Genomic DNA, 22464 nt, shown 5'->3' with positions numbered 1-22464 from the left:
TGTTAGACCTCCTGTTCCTGTTTTTGTACTTTATAAAGTAATTTTGATCTCACTTCTCCCTCTGTCTTCCCTTCCCCAAACCCCTTTGCCCCCACCCATTGCTCTTTCTTTCCTTTTATAGCCAAAGCATTTGATTTGTCTGTATTCCGTGTCTCCACTTTCTCTCTTCCTGTTCTCTCTGGCAGACTTTTGCCCCTGGTCCTCGTGTTAAGATCAGTAGTGACTGACATCCTGCAAAATCCAATTGTTTGTTATCTCACTTGGCTTAGCAGGATTTAACACAGGTGGTCATTCCCTCCTCCCAGAAATACCTTGGTTTTTCCTTGGCTGTGGGATGCCACCCGCTCTGGGCTTTCCTCCCACCTCACAGCAACTCCTTCTCCGCCTCCTTTGCTGGATCCTCTTCATTTCCTGACCCTGAGACATGAGACTGCCTGAGGACATAGTCCTTGGACTTCTTTTCGTTGACTTCCCTCCCTTGGTGATATCTTCTAACCTCGTGAATTGAAATGTCACTTACACACCAGTAACTCCCAAATGTATATTTCTGCCCCAGACTTCTTTCCAGAATGCCAGATTCAGCACTCTGTTGCCTTGTTGACACCTCCGTTTGCCTAAGGGGCATCTCAAACTCTTGTTCAAAATGGCGCTTCTGGTCTTCTTTTGGCCTTCTCTGGCACCTTCGTTGTAGTCGTTCAGTCTAAAACCTTCATCCTCCATTCCTCATTCTTCTGGGGCAAGGCTCTCAGAGTCTTGCCACTGCCACGCTCCCCTGTTAGCAAGCCACCACCATCTCCTGCCTGGATTGTATCACGGCTCTCCTGACTGTTCTTGCTTCCGCCCTTGCACGCGGCAGCTGGAGCAGTCTTGTTAAAATGTCAGTCAGATCATGAGACTCCTCTGCCCTAACCTTCAAAGGCTACCCATCTCACTCAAAGCAAAACCCAGAGTCCTGTTGGTAGCCTTGCACGCCCTGTGGCAACTAGCTGCCATTACCTTCTGACCTCACCTATAACTCTCCCCAGCTCTCCCTCCTCTTCATCTCCTCTGCCTTGCCCATGGTTCCTCCAACACAACAGGCATACCTCTGCCTTTTGGCTTTCTGCTTGCTCTTCCCTCCGCCTAGAATGCTGTTCCCCGACATGGATACAGGGCTTGTTCCCTCACCTTCTCAACTCCTTGATGACTTGTCGCTCGATCCCTGGCTACTCTCTCTAAAATTGCGTTGTCTCTCCCTGCCCCCCCCCCTCTTTCTCCTCTTTCCATGCTTTATTCTCTCAAACATTTACCACCATCTAACCATACTATATATTTTACTTATTTATTTTGTTCACCTTCTTCCACTAGAATATAAATGGAGGGACTTCTGTATGCTTTGTTTACGGTGGCATTCCCAGTGCCTGGAATACGGGAGGCTCTCACTCAGTACTTGTTTAATGAGTGGGTGGATTGCCAAACTCACAGGAGAATCGGGAAAGAATGTGGCTGGCTCAGTGGAACCTTAGGAATCTGTGATCCTGGAGAAACACTATAACACACGTGTTCTGCTTAATAGGTTTGGTGGAACAACTTTTCCCACAAAGCCCAACATAAAAAATTCATTTTCTAACTAGACAGATTATAGAATTAATAATCTTATTAAAGGATAAAAAGTATGTGTTTAATTCATTTATTCATTCATTCAACAAATATTTAAGTACCCTCCAAGTGCCCGACATTGAGCAGTTGTAATAGAGACGGCTTCTAATGTATATATGCTCAGGGATTTCCTTTTTCACAGAGAAGCAGGGAGTAACGTACTTAAACCTAAAGTTAGTGTAGCCATGGACACTTGCTCAAAATGTTAAAATGGCATCTCTGTAGAAATCACTAGATCGGCAGGTGTGTGTTCCAGTCACCTGACTAATCGTCTGTTCTGTACCGTGACCATGATATGATTAAACAGAAGGAACCCATTGCTGTGCTTTTCCAAGCAGACGTTCCCTGCACCCAGCAGAACCTCGGGCTGAGGAGGCCCCTGGCATGGGTCTAGGGCCTGCCCTGGGTGTTCAGGCACAGTTCGTCCTATTCATGAAGAGTGAGCCCTGCCTCACATCCTGGAGGGTACCGGCAGCCTCCCAGATTCCCTCACACCCATTAAATCGTTGCACACCGTTCTGCTTCCTCCAGCGTGGTGCTTTGTAGCCTGCTTCCAGATACACGTGATTTTCTTTCTGAGTTTCCAGGTTTTCTGAAGTGCTATTGTGCGGCAGTTTGCGAATAAATTCCAATTTCCTTGTCGTGCTTTCAGATGCCTATCCATTTTCACTGGCCCTGTTGGAAATCACCTCTTTCTGGTACTTCATTCCAGATTCTGTGCTCGTGGTGAAGGCAAGGCAGCCAAAGCCTTTCTTTGCTGCAGGAAATACATTTGAGATGACTTGCAAAGTGTCTTCCAAGAATATTAAGTCACCACGCTACTCTGTTCTCATCACCGCTGAGAAGCCTGTGGGGGACCTCTCCAGTCCCAACGAAACCAAGTACATCATCTCCCTGGACCAGGATTCTGTGGTAAAGCTGGAGAATTGGACAGACGCATCACGGGTGGATGGCGTTGTGTTAGAGAAAGTGCAGGAAGATGAATTTCGCTACCGAATGTACCAGACTCAGGTCTCGGATGCGGGGCTGTACCGCTGCATGGTGACAGCCTGGTCTCCTGTCAGGGGCAGCCTGTGGCGAGAAGCAGCCACCAGTCTCTCCAATCCCATTGAGATTGACTTCCAAACTGCAGGTGAGCCGGGAACCCTGTTGAACCATGGACTGAACTAGAACGCAACCCTAGGATTTTGAGCCAGTGGCCAATTTCTCTTAAACAGCTTTCTTTATTGAGATGTAATTCACATGCCATACAGTTTACCCATTTAAAGGGTATCATTCAGTGGCTTCCAGTATATTCACAGAGTTGTGCAACCATCACCACATTTGATTTGTAGAGCATTTTCATTATACCCTGAAGAAATGCTGTCTCCCTTAGCTGACACCCTTCAATTCCCAGCCCTCCAGCAACCACTCATGTGCTTTCTGTCTCTATCAGCTTGCCTGTTCTGGACGTTTTACATTACATTGATGGAATATAATACATGGTCCTCATGTCTGTTTTCTTTCACTGTAACATAGTGTTTTTCTCTTTCTTTCCTCTCCTTTCCTCTCCTTTCCTTTTTTTCTTTCTTTCTCTTTCTCTTTCTTTTCTTTTTTCTTTTCTTTCCTTTCCTTTTCTTCCTTTCCTTCCCTTCCTTCCTTCCTTCCTTCCTTCCTTCCTTCCTTCCTTCCTTCCTTTCTTCTTTTCTTTTTCTTTCTTTCTTTCTTTCTTTCTTTCTTTCTTTCTTTCTTTCTTTCTTTCTTTCTTTCTTTCTTTCTTTCTTTCTTTCTTTTTCTTTCTTGTCCCTATTCTTAGTTGTTATACAGTGTTTTCGAGAATCATCTCTGTTATAGCATGTATCACTACGTCACTCCTTTTTATGACTGAATAACACTCCACAGTCTGGAAACACACATGTTGTTTGTCCGTTTATCAGCTAATGGCCATTCGGGTGTTTCCAGTTCTTGGACTATTAGGAATGATCCTGTGAACATTTGTGTACAAATTTTTGTGTGCACCTACCACCCTTATTTCCTTTTTTTAATAGATGAACCCAAACTCAGCTATTTCAGCTCCTTTAGAGAACACAGTGGAGTGTAAATAAAGAGAAGAGGGCACTGGACCTCCAGAGGGCTTCCGTGATTTGTCACACATGCAAGGAAGGTCCAGAGCCAAGTTCATCAGGGATCCCTAGGACTGAAGATGATGGGCACTATTTTTGGCCTGACTTACAGAGCAGTCTTTCGACACAGGGGATAAGTATCCCAGCCTTGTTCCTCACCTGGCTTTGGGACTGGAAAAAATGTCCCATCAATTAATCGAGTTGCCAGAGCTGTGGTGGTATGGATGAATGTATCTGTCAGCCAGCTCGTTAAGGATAGTTACTGGTGGTGTTCATGTGTGGCAGGGTTAATTAAAACAAGGGCATTTTTGTGTCTATTTGGAATTGATTTTGTTCTTGGTTAACTAAAATGTTTTTATGTTATAGGATGGAAAGAAAGGTCAACTTTTTTAAATGGTATGGACACATATTCTCAAGTAGAAATATTTCTTATCTGTGTAATTCATTAAACTCCTCTGAAATATCTGTGTGTGTGTGTGTGTGTGTGTGTGTGTGTGTGTGTGTGTTTTAGCAGGTAGATATTTAAAAGTTTTTGATTCCCCAATTTTATTTAGGATATAAAGATAAAAAATCATCATTTATGAGTTTAGTACTGAATGTTTTCACTATATCTGCCGTAGATTCTAGTTAGAAAATTCTGAATGTGTAAATTTATACTCACCTGTAAAAATTCATGTATTAATTGAATCAGCATAATGAATACTAGATATTTGTTGAATTACATGATTACCTTTTAGAGTAAAGGTAAACTAGACCTTAAAGTTAATTTTTTTCTATTAAAGTTTTTTATTGATATTATTTTGTATTAATATAGACTATTTCTATATATGTATAATGAAATTATCTTCTAGCATCCTCCAAGCTGTTAACATTTAGATTAATAAAGAGAAAATATTGACTTAAACGCTTAGATTTGGAAAGAGCAAAGAAAGTGCAGGTTTCTTTTATTGCGTATCTGCTTGTTTGTTTTCTAATAATAGCTTCATTGAATTATAGTTAAAATAAAATTCACCCATGTAGAGTGTACAATTGAGTGGTTTTTAGTATATTCACAGAGTCGTGTGGCCATCGCCACGATCTTATTCCAGAGTTTTTAACCACTCCAGAAAGAAACTGTATACCCGTGAGTACTCACTCCCCACCCCCAGCCCCTGACAGCCACTAATCTTTCTATCGCTGGAGATTTGTCTCTTCTCGACGTTTCACATAAATTGAATCATGTATGCGGACTTTTGGAACTGGCTTCTTTCATTTGACATAACGTTTTCCAGGTCCATCCTCGTTATAGCATGCGTCCGTACTTCGTTCTTTTCTGTGGCTGAACGATACTCCCTCGTGTGGATGGACCACGTGTTGTTGGTCCATCCATTGACAGACATTAGGTTGTTTCCACCCTTGCGGCTACTGTGAATAATGCTGACATACATATTAGTGTACAAGTTTTGGGGAGGACGTCAGAGTTCATTTCTCACTTAGGAGCGGTGCTGGGTCCTACAGGCTCTGTTTAACTCTGAGGAACCTCCAAACTGTGTTCCAAAGCAGCTGTACCGTGTTATATCCCCACCGTGATGCATGAGGGCTCTGCGCGCACCACATCCTCACTAACCCTGTTATCCTCTGTCATTGTCATCCTGGGCAACCTGGTGAGCCTGAGGGCATGAAGCTGTAGTTTATTGTGGTTTTAATTTGCATTTTTCTAACGACGGTTGATGTTAAGCATCTTTTCATGTAGTTATTGGTCGTGTGTATATCTTCTGTGGAGAAATGTCTGTTCGGATTGTTTGCCCATTTTTAAATTGACTTATTTATCTTTTCATTGTTGATTAGTCCGGTTTTTCACAGAGGCTGGATACAAGCCCCTTAACAGATACATGGTTTAAAAATATCTTCTCCCACTCTGTGGGTAGTTTTTTCATTTTGCTCATGGTGTCCCTTGAAGCACCCAAGCTTGTCATTTTTTTTTTTTTTTTTAAGATTTTTATTTATTTATGTGACAGAGAGACAGCCAGCGAGAGAGGGAACACAGCAGGGGGAGTGGGAGAGGAAGAAGCAGGCTCCCAGCGGAGGAGCCTGATGTGGGGCTCGATCCCATAACACCGGGATCACGCCCTGAGCCAAAGGCAGACGCTTTAACGACTGCGCTACCCAGGCGCCCCCCAAGCTTGTCATTTTGACGAAGTCCAATTTATTTTTCTTTTTGTTGCTTATGTGTTTTGTGCCTTATCTAAGAAACCATTGCCTGATCCAAGGTTGTGAAGATTTATGCCTCTGTTTTCTTCTAAGGAATTTGACAGTTTCAGCTCTTACATTTAGTGCTGTGACCTGTTCTAGTTAATTTTTATAAGATATTTTATTTATTTATTTATTTGAGAGAGAGAGAGAGAGAGCACACATGAGCCAGGGTGGAGGGGTGGCTGGCAGGGAGGGACAAAGGGAGAAGGAGAAGCAGACTCCCTGCTGAGCAGGGAGCCCAACGCAGGGCTTGATCCCAGGACCCTGAAATCATGACCTGAGCCGAAGGCAGATGCTTAACTGACTGAGCCACCCATGTGCCCTGATTTTTGTGTGTAGCAGAGGATAGGATTCAGCTTTATTCTTTTGCATGTGAACACCCAGCTGTTCTCACACCATTTGTTGAATAGCCTCTTCCTTCCCCCTTGACTTGTCTTGGCACACTTGTCAAGAATCATTTAACCATGAATGTAAGGATTTTTATTGACTGCCAGTTCCGTTGCATTGCTCTGTATGCCTTTTCCTATACCGGGACCACATTGTTTGATTACTGTAGCTTTGTAGTAAATTTTGAAATCAAGAAGTATGAGCCTTCCAACTTTGTTCTTTTTCAAGTTTGTTTTGGGTTATTCTAGGTCCCTTGTATTTCTGTATGAATTTTAGGCTCACCCATTAATTTCTGCAAAGATGACAGCTGGGACTTTGCTAGGAATTGTGTTGAATCTGTAGACCAGTTTGGAGAGTATTGCCATTTAACAGTATTGCCTTCCAGTCCATCAACATGGAGCATCTTTCTCTTTATTTGGGCCTTTAATTTCTGTCAGTGGTGTTCTGTAGTTGTCAGTGTATAAATCTTGAACTTCTTTCATTAAATTTCTCCGAAGTATTTTATTTTTTGATGCTATCGTAAATGGAATTGTTCTCAATTTCCTTTTCTGTTTATTCGTTGCAAATATACAGAAACACAGCTGACTTATATATATGATGTTGGATTCTGCAAGCTTGCTGGACTTACTATTAGTTTTAATTGTTTTTTGGTTGATTCCTTAGGGTGTTTTAAACACAATAAAACAGCATCTGTGAATAAAGACAATTTTACTTTTTCCCTTCCAAACTGAATACCTTCTAATTCTTTTTCTTGCGTAATTGCCCTGGCTAGTGCCTCTAGGATAATGTAGAATAGTAGTGGCACAAGTGGACATCCTTGTCTTGTTCCTGATCTTACAGGGAAAGTTCTCAGTCTTTTTGCATTAAAAATCATTGTAACTGTGGGTTGGTTTGTTTGTTTGTTTGTTTCCTCATAGATGTCTTTTATTGAGTTGGGGAAGTTTCCCTTCATCAGTGGTTTGTTGAGTGTTTTTACCATGAAGAGATGTTGGATGTTGTCAGATGCTCTTTCTGTGTCTATTGAGAGTCAGATGATTATGTGGTTTTTGTCTTTTATTTGTGTGTCTGTGTTATATAGTCTGTAGGAGTTTATTCCATCTTGTTTTACATTTGTTATTTGATGTTTCTCTAGAATTGTTATGGGAAACAGGGGAGACATAAAATCTTCTGTATTTCTGGGTGAGGGATGGGTATTGAATCTATTTCTCAATTCTTTACATCTCTGCATAACAGACAAAATGACTGTAGCTTCCAGGTTGAATAGACTGGCTGAGATTTTTATTTTATTTAGTCCATGGAGTTGTCATGGCCAGTTTATGGTTTAATTAGGAGAAGTTGCCTTCCGATTCACCCAGCACCGTGCCCTCTCCCTGAATGGCTCCCAGAAAATACTGACTTGCTCCTGAAGGGTCTTCACTTCCTAAAAATCAGCAGCAACACCGTAAGACACAGATAGCAAAGGGGTCCTTCCTGGTGTCTACCTTTCTATCCCCTGGTTTTGGGGTACTTGCCTCTTGGTATGAGGACCGTGTTTCCCAAAGGGTGCTGCTGAGTCATGAATTTCACTGACCCAAAGTGTCAGGGAGGAAATACGGATTAAATGTTATGGTGTTCAAGGTGTTGGCCTTTAAAAAAGGATAATAATAAAGTTTTTCTCCTTAGTAGAGAAAACTTGAAAATATGGTAAAGTAGAAAGAAGAAAGAGAATTAGTTAAAACCTACCCAACCCTGTTAATATGTGTTGTTTATCATCGTAGAAATTTTCCCTTGCATGTTTTCTTCATGGCTGTATGTACAATTTTGTGGTCTGCTTTCCTCCCTTTAACCTTCTAAGATAAGCGGTTTTCATGTTAAAGCTAATTCTAGGTAAATAACAATTTTAATGACTACACCTCCTAGAATTTATTTAGTCATTTTACCCTGTTGATGGATGTGCAGATGGTCTGCCATTTTGGCTTTCACAAGAATACTCCTATTTACAGCGCTTTTTAGGGGCTGGAGTTAGAACATGGTTCTGTCAATGTTTGTGTTTAAAAGCTGAGTGTGGGCCATGTACTCTCTGCAGACTAGGAATTGCGGGACATCTAGTGACTCTGGTCCACTTAAATTTTCCGTGCTGTAGTCTGTCATCCGTGAAGTTAACCAAATACCCTCGCAAAAACAGCATTACCACAGAAATTGACCATAATAAAAATATTTCCAAGCCTGGGATAATGACCCACATTAACAGTGCGTTGTTGATTTCATTAGAAGGAAATCCACTGCTGTGACTATTTTACAATGAAGGCCTTTTCCCAGACCCATGTCCGCATGGTGAGCCCCAGCACAAATGCTCTGTTGTTCCCACAGCCGCAGCCACTAGGGGAAATGAGAGCCATAACTTGTGACCTAGAAGGCATTTGGGGTTTTCTTTGGAAATATAAAGAAAAGAAAGTGAAATTTGTCCAAATTGGTAAGTCTTTCTGTGCTGTTTCAAATTTAGAAACCTAAATCCATTACGAGGATCTTAATGTTTTATCATTTTGTGGTCCCTTAGAAGGGGTCTCGGACACTTGAAGAAAACCCTTTGGTGTAGCTCTGTTTATTACCATGAAATTTCTAGTCAGAGAAAAAACATGGTCCTTGTTGTTCACCTGTTTTGCTGCTAACCTGTCCTCCCAGGTGGCCATATGTGGTATGAAGTGCTCCGCAGTCATGAACACTGGGCCTAGTCAGAGTCACTGGCTTAATCCTGTCCCACCTCGCTGCAATAAGCCGAGCAAATCCAGGGTGGTCGTGACCTGTGGGAACTGTGGCTGGGAGAGGGGTTGATTGAACGGCAGGCTACCCACAAGTAGGTCAGGTTTCCTCGTCCTCTCTGCTTTCCTCCCTTTCCCGATGCCCCGTGACCACCATTCTGTTATGTTCTCCCCTGCGCCCAGAGTTGATGCCTTCCTGCCGCTCTCTGGTTAATCTGAACTCTCCGCCACCTGCTCAGGGCTGCCCCACCTCCCTGGGTTGCCATCTCCTCCACCTGCCGTTCGCCTTTCTCCCAGCAGAACTCCAGCTGCTCCAGTTCTTGGTTTGAGAAAAGCAGTCCGATGAGTTCATCTTAGCATTCACGGTGAAGTGAAGATACAGCCTTTTTAGGTCTTTGCTTATTGGTTTGTGTGACCTTTACACACTTTCTCAGTCTTTTTTTTTTTTTTTTTTGTATGTTAAAGTACTTTTTCCTTTTTGGTAATCTCATTTAAAAGGTAGTAACACTTGTATTCTTAGCTTCTAATGAGTTTCAGAATCAGTGTCCAGGGCCATCTCTTTTTGCGTCCCAGGAAACCCAAGGGAAATCGCATGGCACTGGTATTCTGGAACCTTTTTCAGGTTTGCTTGTTCTTATTAGGATAAGGTAAATATCGGGCTCTTAGGATCAGGTTGACTTAAAGCTATGCAATGCTGTCACCTAAAACTGAGGAGTAAAGGGTTTAAATATATATATATATATATATATATATATATATATATATATAGTACGTAGCCCGTCTCTCTAAGAAGGGGATAGGAGCCAGATTCCTTCCATGCAAGGCATACTTTTTTAAATTTAATAAATCACTTATTTATGCCTAGTCATCAAATAGCATCATAATAATTGTACCTTCAGTCACCTGCATCTAACTGACTCTGTGGTAAATATTACTAAATTCTAGCACTAAATTCTATGTCTTCAGTCTTTATACTTCATATCTTGTTGCTCATTTTTATGCTCACAACTCAAGAAGTAGGAGCGTCTCGGCCCTGCACAGTTAGCTCAGTTTGGGTAGACACGTCTTTTGGCCTCTGCAAGAAGGAAAGAGTCTTTTTTAAAGCAAACTGAATATCAAGGGGGTGTTCTCAGGAAGGTGTGCGAGTCTGGGTAGTGTTTTGAAGCGATACCGTGCTGCCTCTATTTCCCCTGACAGATTGGAGCCGTGCCTCTGGTGCTCCCACCGTCCCCTACCGAGTGTCGTCATGGGTGGCATGTCTGTCTGCTGACTGCATTTCAGCCTGCTAATGGCAGAGCCCCTGTCCCCAGCACGGCAAGGCCTCCTGCCCCATTGGGGCCAGAAGTGTCACCGATTCAGTCCCGTTCACGTCTAGGCCGAGGAAGTGAACCACGCAGAACCAGAAGCGGCAGCCGGGGTAGCAGGTGGGGGTGGCCTTCCAAGGGAACCGTGGCTGTCATCAGAGAGGGGGTAAAGGAAAAGCCAGAAGCAAAGGGCATTCTGGAGGCAGAGTTCTGTTGTGGTTGTAATTCAGATCATGCTCATTTTGGCTCTGCCTGATGCACGGTGTCTCTGAAGAGAGGAAAGGCAGCCTGAGAACACCACCCAGCCCAGTTCCGAGGAAGGTGGGCTGCCTGTGGATGCCCCGTGAGAACGCCAGCAATGGAAGTGAGACAAAAGCGTGAGCGGGACTAATGAGGTGATGTCACTCTCTTCCAGGGCCTGTATTTAATGCCTCCGTGCATTCGGACACACCATCGGTCATCCGGGGAGATCTGATCAGACTGTTTTGTATCATCACTGTCGAAGGAGCAGCACTGGACCCAGGTATCTCTGTCTCCTTGCCTCTGTCGCTTTCTCGAAATGCCCCTCATGTCATCCCCACTGTGTGAAACAGACGTGGAGGGGACGGGTTGGACGGTGTGACTCCCCAAACTGCCTCGCTCTGTACTTGGTACTCAGTAGGTGTTGAATAAATCCTTGTCGATGGACACATCTGTTAGATGATCTGGAGCCCATCCGGACATTGGAGTCGGCGTCGTCAGGGCGGTCGGTGGGCCTCTTCCAGAGCAGCTTCAAGTTCACACTGGTTTGAAACCTGCCGGCCACGTCCAGCCCCTTTACCTTGTCTTTCATGCACTGATTCATTCAGATATTTATTGGGCGTCTTCTAGTAACAGGTCCTGGGAATAGAGGAGGGACCAAGGGCTCCCCATCATGGAGCTTGCAGCCTGGTTAAAGAGACGGACGAGAAAGCAGTCCTCATATAATATATTAGATGGTGTTAAGTCTATGGTGGAGGACAGAGCAGAGCAAACTACTCGTTTAGTGACCAGGCGGTGCTTTGGTAGTTTAAATTCTTGGGAAATCTTTGTAGACCTTTTCTTGGCAAAAAATATTAGCATTGCCAGCAGAGGGCCCGAGAGCTGTGGGCCGTCAATCTTACACCTTGTCTTCAGTGGCCAGTTGGTGTCCCCATCTCACTCATAGACCCTTGGGATTTGAAAGAACATGAAAGCATGTAAGGTGTCTGTTGCTGAGCAGGACGGTACCCACCACTGCCTTCTTCTGAAGAGGCTGTGGAGAACCCGATTCACTGCGTGGGGGCTGCGCTCTCTCCCGCACGCGTTGTCTTTGGACATCTTTGTACCGCCCACCCCATCACAGGCAGAGCCCGGGCTTCTCACCAATCGGCGCCTTGAAGAGGCCAGATTGTGTAAGGCTCTCAGCGTTCTCTGCAGAGACCATTGGGTGTGTGGCCCTGGGGTGGAAACTGGAAGCGGGTTTTCATTCTGTGGTAAGGGCAAAGAGAGGATGGCCCGCAGTGAAACCAGAGTGGACAGCATGAGCAGGACTGGGTGGCCGCCAGCCGAGGTCTAGCTCTTACGGGACTGCCGATCAGAGGGGCAAGTGGTAACTAGTTCCAGGACGCCAATTACTCCGGTAGGAAGTCTCTTTGGCCCCGTGGGCCAGATGGTCTCCGCAGCAACTACTCGGGTCTGTTGCGGTTGGCGTGGAAGCAGCTGTAGACAGTAGGTAAGCAAATGGGCTTGACTGTGTTCCAGTGAAGCTTTGCAGACAAACAGCGGCGGTGGGCTGGCTTTGGCTGCGGGCTGTAGGCTCCTGAGCCCTGCATGAGCTGATGGATACCGGGTTGGTGCTCTTGGGGAACCTGAACATGGCTGAGCTGCAGAGGTAGGAAAAAGAAGGTAGAAGAAAAGGGAAAAGAATCCATCCATCCAAGCCACCAGTGGGTGAGCTGTGTTCTCAAGGGCACAGGGTGGGGAGCCCTGGTCTTGAATAAGCTGAGGTGCAGAGGATCAAGGACACAGGGTGGGATTCTCAAGGGAAAACGAAAGTGAAAGTAGACGAGGCTGCCAGGAAACTGGGGAGGGAATCCGTTCAGAAGTTGGCACCATGTTTACCCTCGAAGCTCATGGATGATATATACAAAAATAAATCATTGAAATGTTCTTTCTCAGTAAATTAATGGGTCACCAGTTGTGCCCTTAATATAAAAGTCTTTTCCTCCAGGGTAATTACAGAAGCTATAGGTGGCTGTTCTCATGCAGATCACAGTTTTCCAGAACTTTGCACTCTTGGACTGTGTGGGTGGAAGATTCTGAATAATTAAGCACACGCTGTAATTTACTTTTTCCTCACGCACCCGATGGGCTGTGAAGGAATTCTCTTTTGGAAAGGACATACCGCGTCAGTGGGCCGAGCGCCAAGGCACTCCTGTGCCCAGAGGGGGAGGGACAGGGCACATCACTGCCCTTTGGAGGCAGTGTCTTAGGTCAGGTTCTCTAGAAGCAAAGCCTGAGACAGGCGTGCAAGTGATTAATTGAGGACATGCTCCCAGGGAGCGAGGGAGTCAGAGCAGGGAAAGAAGCCAGGCCAAGATGTGCATTCAGAGCAAGTCTGACCCCCCTGGGGAGCTCTGGAGCGTGGGTGGTGCCACAGAGGACGGCCTCCGTGAGGTAGGGTGCTGGGCTTTTAGACTCCGCCACTCCTCACTGTCCACAGGCTGAGTGGTTGGGGAGCAAGGGTGTTTCTTGACCTCCAGGAGGTGGCTCCCATCAGTCGAAGCTGGTCCTCTGGAAGAGGGCACGGGTGCGAGAATGTTAGCAGCCAGCAGCCTCAGCAGCTGGCCAGCTTTCTCCTCTGCTGCGGCGGTAAGGGCTCCCTGTTCGCAGCGTCTGTCCGTGGACCGTGTATGCTGTAGTGTGGAGCTGAGGACGTCCGTGGTGGGCAGGCAGTGAGCACTTACTGTGTGCCAGGCAGGTGCAGTTCTAAGCATTTCGCAGAGATGACTAACTTAACCGTGGGCGAAGTCGTGATATTCCTTCTACAGCAGAGGAAACCGAGTGGCAGAGTTAAGTCACTCCTGCAGGCCACGTGGCTAGCAGGTACTGGTGCTGGGAGTCTAGCGCGGTAGGTGGCCCTGCAGGTGGCCACAGCCCCGTGAGGCATGGCGGGCCTGGGGCTAGAATCCGCGCCCACGTAATGGGGACACAGTTGTGACTTCTTGCCGTCAGAACCCACCCAGCCCCTGCAGGTGACGGCAGTGCACCGTGGGGGTGTGAGGGCACGAGGGCGTTGACAGCACTCCCTCTGCCCCCAGGGAGTTGGTCTCTTGGTAAGAGATGACCCTGGCACTGGCAACAATCACATTTCTGCTCAAGTGCCACAGCGGGCCGATGGGGAGGAAAAGAAGGTACTTGGAGCGTTGCAGTGGAGAGCTGTCATCCTGTAGGACGGGTTGAGGTTTGCCCTGGCCCTTCACGTGTTCAGAGTGAGTTAGAAAGGAATCATTTCATCTGGATAATTTTGTAGAAAGTCTTGCTTTTCATTTTGCTTCTCTATTCCTTTCTAATACAGAAGCACCTGAATATGATTTGCCTTAAGATAGTGCTTTTTGAGGTTATTAGTGTATTTTCACGAAGCCAGTAAATGTGACTTTTTGTGTAACAAAAGTGGTGTCATTTAACATAGAGAAAGCCTTCTCAGGCGAATTGAAGATAAAAAGTGTGCGTGGCCTTGCCGCCCTTCCTTGCCGTGCTGAATGCGCCCGGGCCCGCCACAGCTGGTGTCAGTAGGGAATGGCCAGAAGAGGAGGTCAGCGGCTTACGATGCGTGCTCCGTCTTCACGTGCCAGGGTCATCTTCCTCCTGTGCCCATGTGAATGTGTTTGAGGCTGTCAGGACCTTAATTTTGCAGAGTGCTTTCACAGCAGCAGCCTCCCTGGGACTGTGCACCTGTGTTCCACTTTCTCAGCTGGACGTGTTTTTCCTCTTGCTTTGAACTTAAGCACATCTGCAGGGGAAAAAACACAGCGAACAATAAAACCTAAACTGTTGGGACGCCTGGGTGGCTCAGTCAGTGAAGCGTCTGCCTTCGGCTCAGGTCATGATCCCGGGGTCCTGGGATCAAGTCCCGCATCGGGCTCCCTGGGAGCCTCTCCCTCTGCCGCTCCCCCTGCTTGTGCTTGCTCTCTCTCTGACAAGTAAATAAATAAGATCTAAAAAAACAAAAACCAAACAAACAAAAACCCAAAAAAGCCCTAAACTGTTTACAACTCTAAATTTTGTACGGTTCACTTTACGTAACGTACCTTTTGTCCTTGACTGCGTTAGTGTCCTCCCGGTCTTGGGCTCTTCTGCCTGAAATGTCAGAGGATCCTGCTTTGGGAAACGGAGCATGCAGTGTCGCCACCTAGCCGCTTTACGTCCTGTGTTCCCGGGAGATGGTTTTGGGTGTTCCTTAGGTTGGGTGGTGGCGGCGACGTGGTTAAGAGGCCGACTCTGGAGCTACACTCTGGGTGAAGCTGCGTGTTGTGCTGCTCCTGGCTCTGTGACCTGGAATGAGGTGTTTGGCCCCACCATAGAGGGGGGAGTGTGGTGTACCTTCATCGTGGGGCTGGCCTAAGCTGGCCCCCGGTGACGTGACGTGTGTGGTAGCCACACGTGGGATTTCTGCCCATGGCACTGACCCAGGGTTTCAGCTTGGTCTGTCCTCCACAGACGACATGGCCTTTGACGTGTCCTGGTTTGCGGTGCACTCCTTCGGTCTGGACAAGGCTCCCGTCCTCCTGTCTTCCCTGGATCGGAAGGGAATTGTGACCACGGCCGAGAGAGACGGGAAGAGCGAGCTCAGCCTGGAGCGCGTGAGCGTGCTGGAATTCTTGCTGCAAGTCCACGGCTCCGAGGACCAGGACTTTGGCAACTACTACTGCTCCGTGACTCCGTGGGTCAAGTCCCCAACGGGTTCCTGGCAGAAGGAGGCCGAGATCTACTCCAAGCCCATCTTTGTAACTGTGAAGATGGATGGTAAGAATGACGTGCGGTGAAGTGTCGGTGCTGCGCCGCGGCTGACGGAGTCAGGTGGCCACCGTTTGAGAATGTGCCGCAGCACGGCCTGCTCTCTCCAGACCTGGCCTGGGCCCGTACCCCGAAGGAGCGCACACAGTTCTTGCTGTTTCCCCAGGTGTGGTACTGTGCGTGGGAGGCACCACTGGGAAACGATTTTTAAGACTTCCTGGAGAGATTTCTGATGCTTTCTGTAAATTCTGTGCAAACCCACTTTCCTTGTCATAGGGTTGGCATGGATTCTGCCCGGCAGAGGCAGAGAACATCATCGAGAGAGTGGGTTCTGGTCCCCAGCGGAGGCAGTGAGTGGGTTCCTGCCGCTTCTGCCCTCCTCTTGGTTTTGCTTCTTGGAAAAAGAAGGCTCCACCTGGTATCATTAGCATAGAGGGGGTTCTTTCTGGACCCCTGAGATGGGAAGGGTGCTCCCTGCTTTGTTAGCCCACACTGCCTCCAGAGTCATTCTAACTTGGTGGTCAAGGGCCCCCTTCCCACCCCTGTGTTCCCCGAGCATCCAGAAGGGGGGCAGTTGTCCCTTGGCTAGTGAGAAACTAGTCTTCTTTGCAAAAAGCTTCAGAGTGAATGTTAATGGGGAAATTCCACAGAGAGCATTAAAACCCTAGCACTTCCGAGAGTTGGGCGGGGCCTTGGAGTGTGTTTCCCTGATGGGATGTGGGTCTGGGGGAGACTGGAATTGGAACCCCAGCTTGTCCGCAGATGACTTAGCCCTTGTGATCCTTTGTTTCCTCTCTCGTACAATGGGGTAACAGTCCTTCGTCGGGCTCTTCTGAAAGGTGAGCCGTGTGAAATGTGAGGCAGCAGCCAGCATGCCAGCATCCGCCCCAGGAGTGCTGGTGCTTCTGGGAGGAGAGACTCGGGGTTTGAATGCGGGCGATCTGTGCAGTGTTTGTGCCTTCCTGAAACGTCGTCATTTATACCCTGTTTGCATCTTAGAAATTCCTTGCTTGAGGTAGCTCCATGTGAAAACCCAGATTTCCCGAACAAGGGAGCGATTATTCACTTTGCTGGATAATTTACTGTAGTGTTACTTAAAATAGCTCCCCGAGTACACTTCAGTTATCTGATGCATCGCGTTGAGTTATGAACCGGTTTTTTAAGGGTGCATCTGCTGCTGAATGCACGGTGCCCTTAGCCTGACTTTTAAAAATCCATCTCCTGCCAAAACCCTAAAAAGCAAGTTGACATTCAAAGACATCAAATGAATTCTTTTTCCTGGTTTTTTTGTGTCTCCCCCACACAACCTGGTGGGGTGTGGTCTGCTCACTTCGTGCACAGATAAGAGTGCTCCTGTCGAGAGAGAGAGAGAGAGAGAGAGAGAGAGAGAGAGAGCTCGCAGGCTGTGCTAGGTGCTGGATACAGCTCCAGCCCCCTGGGGTGGGGGGTGGGGGGCGGAGACCCACTCCTGTAGGGAGGGGAGGGAAGGGAGGAGGGGACGGGAAGGGAGGCCAGGCGGCGGGCTTCCCGTGGCCACCTCCTGCACCACTGACCGGGCATCCCTTTGCTCCCGCCCTCCAGTGCTGAACGCCTTCAAGTACCCGCTGCTGATCGGCGTGGGCCTGTCCACCGTCATCGGGCTCCTGTCCTGCCTCATCGGGTACTGCAGCTCGCACTGGTGCTGCAAGAAGGAGGTCCAGGAGACGAGGCGCGAGCGCCGCCGGCTCATGTCCATGGAGATGGACTAGGGCCCCGCCGGGGAGCGGCCGGCGGGCCGGTGTCGGAGCGATTTGGGCGGGAAGAGGACAGCGAGCTTTTCACGCGCAGTGTGTGACACTAAAAACCAGTCCTCTCTAATCTCAGGTGGGACCTGGCGCGCTCCTTCTCTGCATGTCCAGTTCTGAGCGCGGACACGTTTACCAGCACACGGCTCTTCTTCCCACGGCACTTTCTGGTAGAACAATCGCGTGTGTGTTTTCCCAGCTGCGGCTTTTTAATGGTTACCCCTTCATCTAATTTTTTTTGTCCTGCCGGTTTATAGATCTCTGACCTGTGTGTGTTTGTATGTTTGGTTCCGAGGGGTTGCGGGGAGGAAGGACGATGCTCTCAGAGTTCTTGGTCTCAGGGGGGAGGATGGAGCTGCCCGCCGGGAGCCAGCTCCCCCACGGGGGGTCCGTGTTCCGAGAGCTGCCAGTGCAACCCTCTGCCCTGCACAGACCTGTGCCGAAGGCTAACTGGTGGCTTTTACCACCCTACCCACCCCGGATTTTCAGGGGTTTAGACGACATTTGAAATCTAAACTTGCAGTATGTAACTTCTTACTGAGCCCAAATGCTTTTCTTTTTTTCCTTTATTTTTTCTTTTTTTAATGCTTCTTTGCCCCCTTTCCATTTCTTTCGTATTTGCTTTTATGTGAGCGTGCTGACATGGCCCTGGAATCTAGAATTTGGCTCTCCACCAAGCACCTTATCTTGCCACCTTAGCCTTAAGAATGAATATGAATATGAAGAAAAATACACAGCCGCCTCTATCCAGGGCAGTCAGACGGTGCTCCAGGAAGAGGAGGTGGGGGACAAGGGAAGGAGGAGGCACTCGCTGCGGTGGTTCCAAGGCCACTGTGCCTCAGGGGCCCCCTGGGAGAGCGGAAGAGGGTCCTGGGTGTTAGATGTCCGCAGCTCGTGCCGGGAGGGGGCGGTGGTGCCTGGGCTGTGTCCGGAGGAGGGAGCCACTCCCGTCCCCCTCTCCTGCCCTTTGCGGGCGGCCAAGGCCTCGGCCACCGAGGGACCACCAGCGGCACCCGCGGGCTGCTTGGGCTCCTTCACAGGAAGGTGTATTGCTGCTTGCAAGACTGCCTGACTTCACAGAATCAGAAATTGCCTGGAAGAAAACCATGCATTTTCCATGACCTTTTCAGTCCTTCAAGTCTTTGTAAGATCCCCTGCAGGGGTTAGCGAGAAAGGGTATGCTTTGTGATATGTTTGCTTTCCTGTTAGGAACACGGAGGAAACCAGCAATTTACTGCCGTGTGAACAGCCTACAAAGTAGATCTGAGAGCAATCCGTTTTGCCCGATTGCTCGTACCCGGAGTAGGACACGAACCAAAAGAGATCCTCTGCTCCCGGAGGCGGCTGCCCCTGCATAGCCCTGGCCTTTCGGAAGCATCCCAGTGGGGCTTTCTGAGGCTCCCTGGTGACTCATGCCCTGCATTGCAATCCTCTGTGCTTTTATCCTGGCTCTGACGGATCTAACACTGCTCTGTCTTCCAAAGGGAAAAAAGATTCGTTTGTTTTGAGCAATAAAGTCATACAAATGATGGCCATTCATGTGTGGCTCTTTGTCACAATGGGCCGGACGAGCCACACTCCTCCCACTCGGCTCACCATCGTCCCAGTCCCCGCCACTTCCCTCACTGTGCTGCCCACAGTCCATTCTGCCCTTGTCACTGAGTCTCCCCTCCCCCTCCGGGGGGGGGGCGGGGTGTGTGCAGAGCGCCACCCAGCTTCCCCTTTTTGTTCTGCCCACCTAGGGGACCCCTCCTGGTCGACGCTGTGCTCACGGTAGCGGCCCAGATGATTCCAGGCTCAGTGTCTGCCCCACCCGAGCACGGGCGACCAGAGGAAGAGGGGGAGGCCTTGACAGCGCCAGATTCAGGTCTTTTCTACCCGTCGTTTCCCAACGATGCGATTTCAGAGGAGCTGGGACACAGGTGATTGTATATTCAGGAATGCAAGAGAGAACACGTATTCACAAGGTGCTATGTTAGTGACACTAGTGCCCTTTGAGCCCACATGGTTATCACTCCTAAAAGAAGATTCAGGGGTGTTGTAGTGCAGGTCCTTCTTAGTAGAGGAGAGGGTACTTAGCTGTGAGTGTGACCAGGTGGCCCCGGGTCGACGTAAGACCATGGATGGGTCCCAGCGGACACTCAGCAGGAGAAGTAACCTGTGCTCACGCACTGTACCGTCTCCTTTCAAACTGCCGTTGCAGCTCAAGGCTGGGGTGGTTCAGGCATTGACCCCCACCCCACCCTCTGATCGTGGGCCCAATGGCAAGTCGCCTATAGGGGCCGGGCCGGAGGAGGAAGAAATCCCAGGGTCTTGTCCCAGGGAGCACATTCCTTCCAGAGGCAGAAACTGGCCTGGAATGTGTGTCCTTTTAAAAGTGTGAGATGCACTCTTTAGCTGTACCAAATAGGGCTCCCCACAAAGTGCTCTTCTGCAAGGGGTTCCTGCCAGAGGCACTTGTATGAATGGAAGAAGAACCTAGCCACAATTCACGCGGATGACATTGCACTTCTTAACAAAAAAGAAATTTTATCGAAAGTTTGGGTTTTTGTTTTTTTTTCTAATCACAAAAATATCCCCAGAAAGAGCCTGAGGTGCGTTCAGATAGAAGCCTCGAAATTACTTTAAATTGTTTACTTTTTAATGTTTACATACACTTTTCACTTTTTAAAAAAAGAAAAAAAGAAAAAATGCAAACTCTGACTTTTTAAAACTTTTCAGATTTTTTCATGGGACGGTGGAACTCTGACTCACCAACTGGATTTAAATCTTACTTTAGAAATGTATTTATTTGTGTGTTTTTTTCCCCTCCCTACCCATGTGGCTTTCCCCTAAGATCCTGGCAAAGGACGCCCCTCCTGCCCAGACCCTTGTCTGTTCTCCCCGGTGGCTCTTGCTTCTTGTTTTGCAGACTGCCTGCAGCCATGATTTTGTCACTGACATCCGTGAGCCAAAGACTGAGCCTTTTTGGCAGGAATAATAAGCAATACTACACAACTTGCTACTTTCAGAAAACTTTTTTTTTTTTTTAGCTTCACCGATGACCACAGAGGAAGAAGGGAACTAGGATTTGGGTAAGTTCTCCTCTGCTGTTTGAGCAGATTCTCAGTGATAAATATTGTATGCAGATCACTAAGAGAACAAAAGTTGACCTTCCGTCTTTCTTAGCGTGGCACATAAGGATCTGCCGGATTTTACGTAGACAAAGAAAGGGTCTTGTGTATTTTTGTCCATATCCGATGTTATCTGAACTAATTGTATTGTTTTATACTGTGACCACAAATATTATGCAATGCACCATTTGTTTTTTATTTCATTAAAGGAAGTTTAATTTAAAGTGAAGTTGTGTGAGGAACTTGATCTTGGTCTCCTTGCCCTTTCATCTCCTCTGCGTGAGGGACCGTGGCTGAATTCGAGGGGCATCTCCAGCACCTTCCAGGCTCTCTGAGTGCTGTGATAGTGCTGGAGGTTTTCCCTCAAGATAAAAGAAGTGGATTTAACGGGATCGGTACTGGACCCCCGCCAAGCGGACAGCTGAGGGCCAGAGTCCTGTTGCCTAGCAAGGTCTCCTGGTTCTTTGGTGAATTCTCATGACCTTATGAGTCTCTCGTCATGAAAGGGGGAAGTTAGATGTTGTTCCTGTCTGTGGATGAGGAAACAAACACAAGGTTCTGTGACCGTATCGTGACTGGAACACAGCGGCTCTTCTGACTCATGACCCGGTTTGGAGCCAAACTGGTCCAGAAGGTGCCAGCCCCTGTGATGTAAAAACAGTGCTCCTTCCCAGGCCGCCGGCTTCCGGAGTCCGGACAGGAGAGGACACTGAGAACCTGACTCCCTGCTGGCCTCCAGCCCAGGACACACACAGGGCTCTGGGCAGGGAGCATCTCTAATTGTGAGGTCTTCAGGGGCTGGGGCTGTGTACTCGTTCCTAACCTTGCTGAGAGACTGGCAGTTCCAGGCACGTAGAAGGTACATGCGTTCTATCAATGCACCATTAATGCTCCGCTGGGGGAAATGGCCCATCACTGCGTGCTGCTCGCTGAACTGGGGGGGATGCTGCCCACATCAGAATGGGACATGGTCAGAGCTGGGTTTTCTCAGTCCCCTACTGATGACTGAAACTGTTCTTGCCTCGGTTTAAATTAAAAACAAATCGAAAATTTACTTACACACGTACCGTGTGCCTCAGCATTGGGCTGATCAGCACAGGGAACTTGCCACTTACTTAGGGGTCCGCAGGCCGCAGCACATACTGTTTGCTTGCTTGGAAGCCTCTTCCTGCCCGTGTGGCTCGGACTTCTCCTTCGGGGCCCAGGAAGCCTTTTCTGCCCCCTCTAGGCTAGGCGAGGGTCCTCTGACAAATGCTCTGGGAGTCTGAAAGTGGTGTGAGGGCAGGGACCATTCCCTGCTGTGTCCCCCACCCCCTGACTCCAGGGCCTAATTAAGGCAATAGCCGACACTGGGATGCTTACACCGTGCCATGGACCAGGCTCAGTGCCTGAAGGCGTCCCAGGGTGGCTCCCTAGAAGCTCTCTTAACTGCTCTCCGTGAAGCTGGATCATCCAGAGAGAAGCTACTCCCTTCCTCCAACCCACAGCCCAATGCGTGTGGCGCCCCCTTTTTTAAGATACAGGTTTTGTTGTTATTAGGTAGTACAGGCATGGCAGAACCAAGACAGTGTGTTCTACTCACAGATCCCAAGGGGAGGGGGCGCACCACGCCACAGTCTGGAAGGCCACACGGGGAAGGCAAGGGGCCATCGGTTGATGGAGGGAGGGAGAAGCACGGGCAACAGCCTTTCTTGTGGTTTTCACAGGAAGAACAGGCGAGTCAGGGTCCGCAGGCATAGGGGTGATTCGTTTGGATCATTTCAGTGGGCTCTGGGGTGCAGGGGTTGTCCCTAGTTTTCTGGTACCTGGTCGTGGGGTGAGCAGGGCAGGGAACAGTGGCCTTGAGTGGGAGCAGCGATGGAGAGGGTAGCAGGGTGGTGGGCTCTGGATCGGTGGCTTTGGACGTGAAAGGCGTGCTCACGGTGAATCAGTTCCTCTCTCTGGGAACTGGCTAGCTCCGGGAGGGGCAGTCCCCGGGATCAAGGAGCCCCAGATATCAAAGCCACACAAAACAGTATAGAATGACATGATTAATACACTTGCTACCTGAGGCTGGCCGAGCTCCCCCCACGGAGCTGAGGTTCTCCTGAGTCCTCCCTGTTCCATGTATCCACCGCCAGCACCGCTTACTGTGGTTACGTAAATCTGTT

At 48.3% G+C, this 22464-nt stretch overlaps 1 protein-coding gene across 1 annotated transcript in view; it reads left to right on the top strand.

Moving 5' to 3' along the window:
- The window catches only part of PTGFRN (prostaglandin F2 receptor inhibitor), a 79963-nt gene extending 59420 nt beyond the window's left edge, over positions 1 to 20543 (top strand). The window contains exons 6-9 of the mRNA XM_026483661.4: positions 2351 to 2770; positions 10817 to 10924; positions 15121 to 15426; positions 16999 to 20543. Coding sequence (XP_026339446.1) covers positions 2351 to 2770; positions 10817 to 10924; positions 15121 to 15426; positions 16999 to 17165 — 1001 coding nt within the window. The 3' untranslated portion in view covers positions 17166 to 20543. The remainder of the gene's footprint in view (positions 1 to 2350; positions 2771 to 10816; positions 10925 to 15120; positions 15427 to 16998) is intronic.
- Positions 20544 to 22464: the final 1921 nt, after the last annotated feature.

Source organism: Ursus arctos, unplaced genomic scaffold (genome assembly GCF_023065955.2).
Source record: "Ursus arctos isolate Adak ecotype North America unplaced genomic scaffold, UrsArc2.0 scaffold_12, whole genome shotgun sequence".
Lineage (NCBI taxonomy): Eukaryota > Metazoa > Chordata > Mammalia > Carnivora > Ursidae > Ursus > Ursus arctos.
This window is presented reverse-complemented; position numbering and strand designations above follow the sequence as displayed.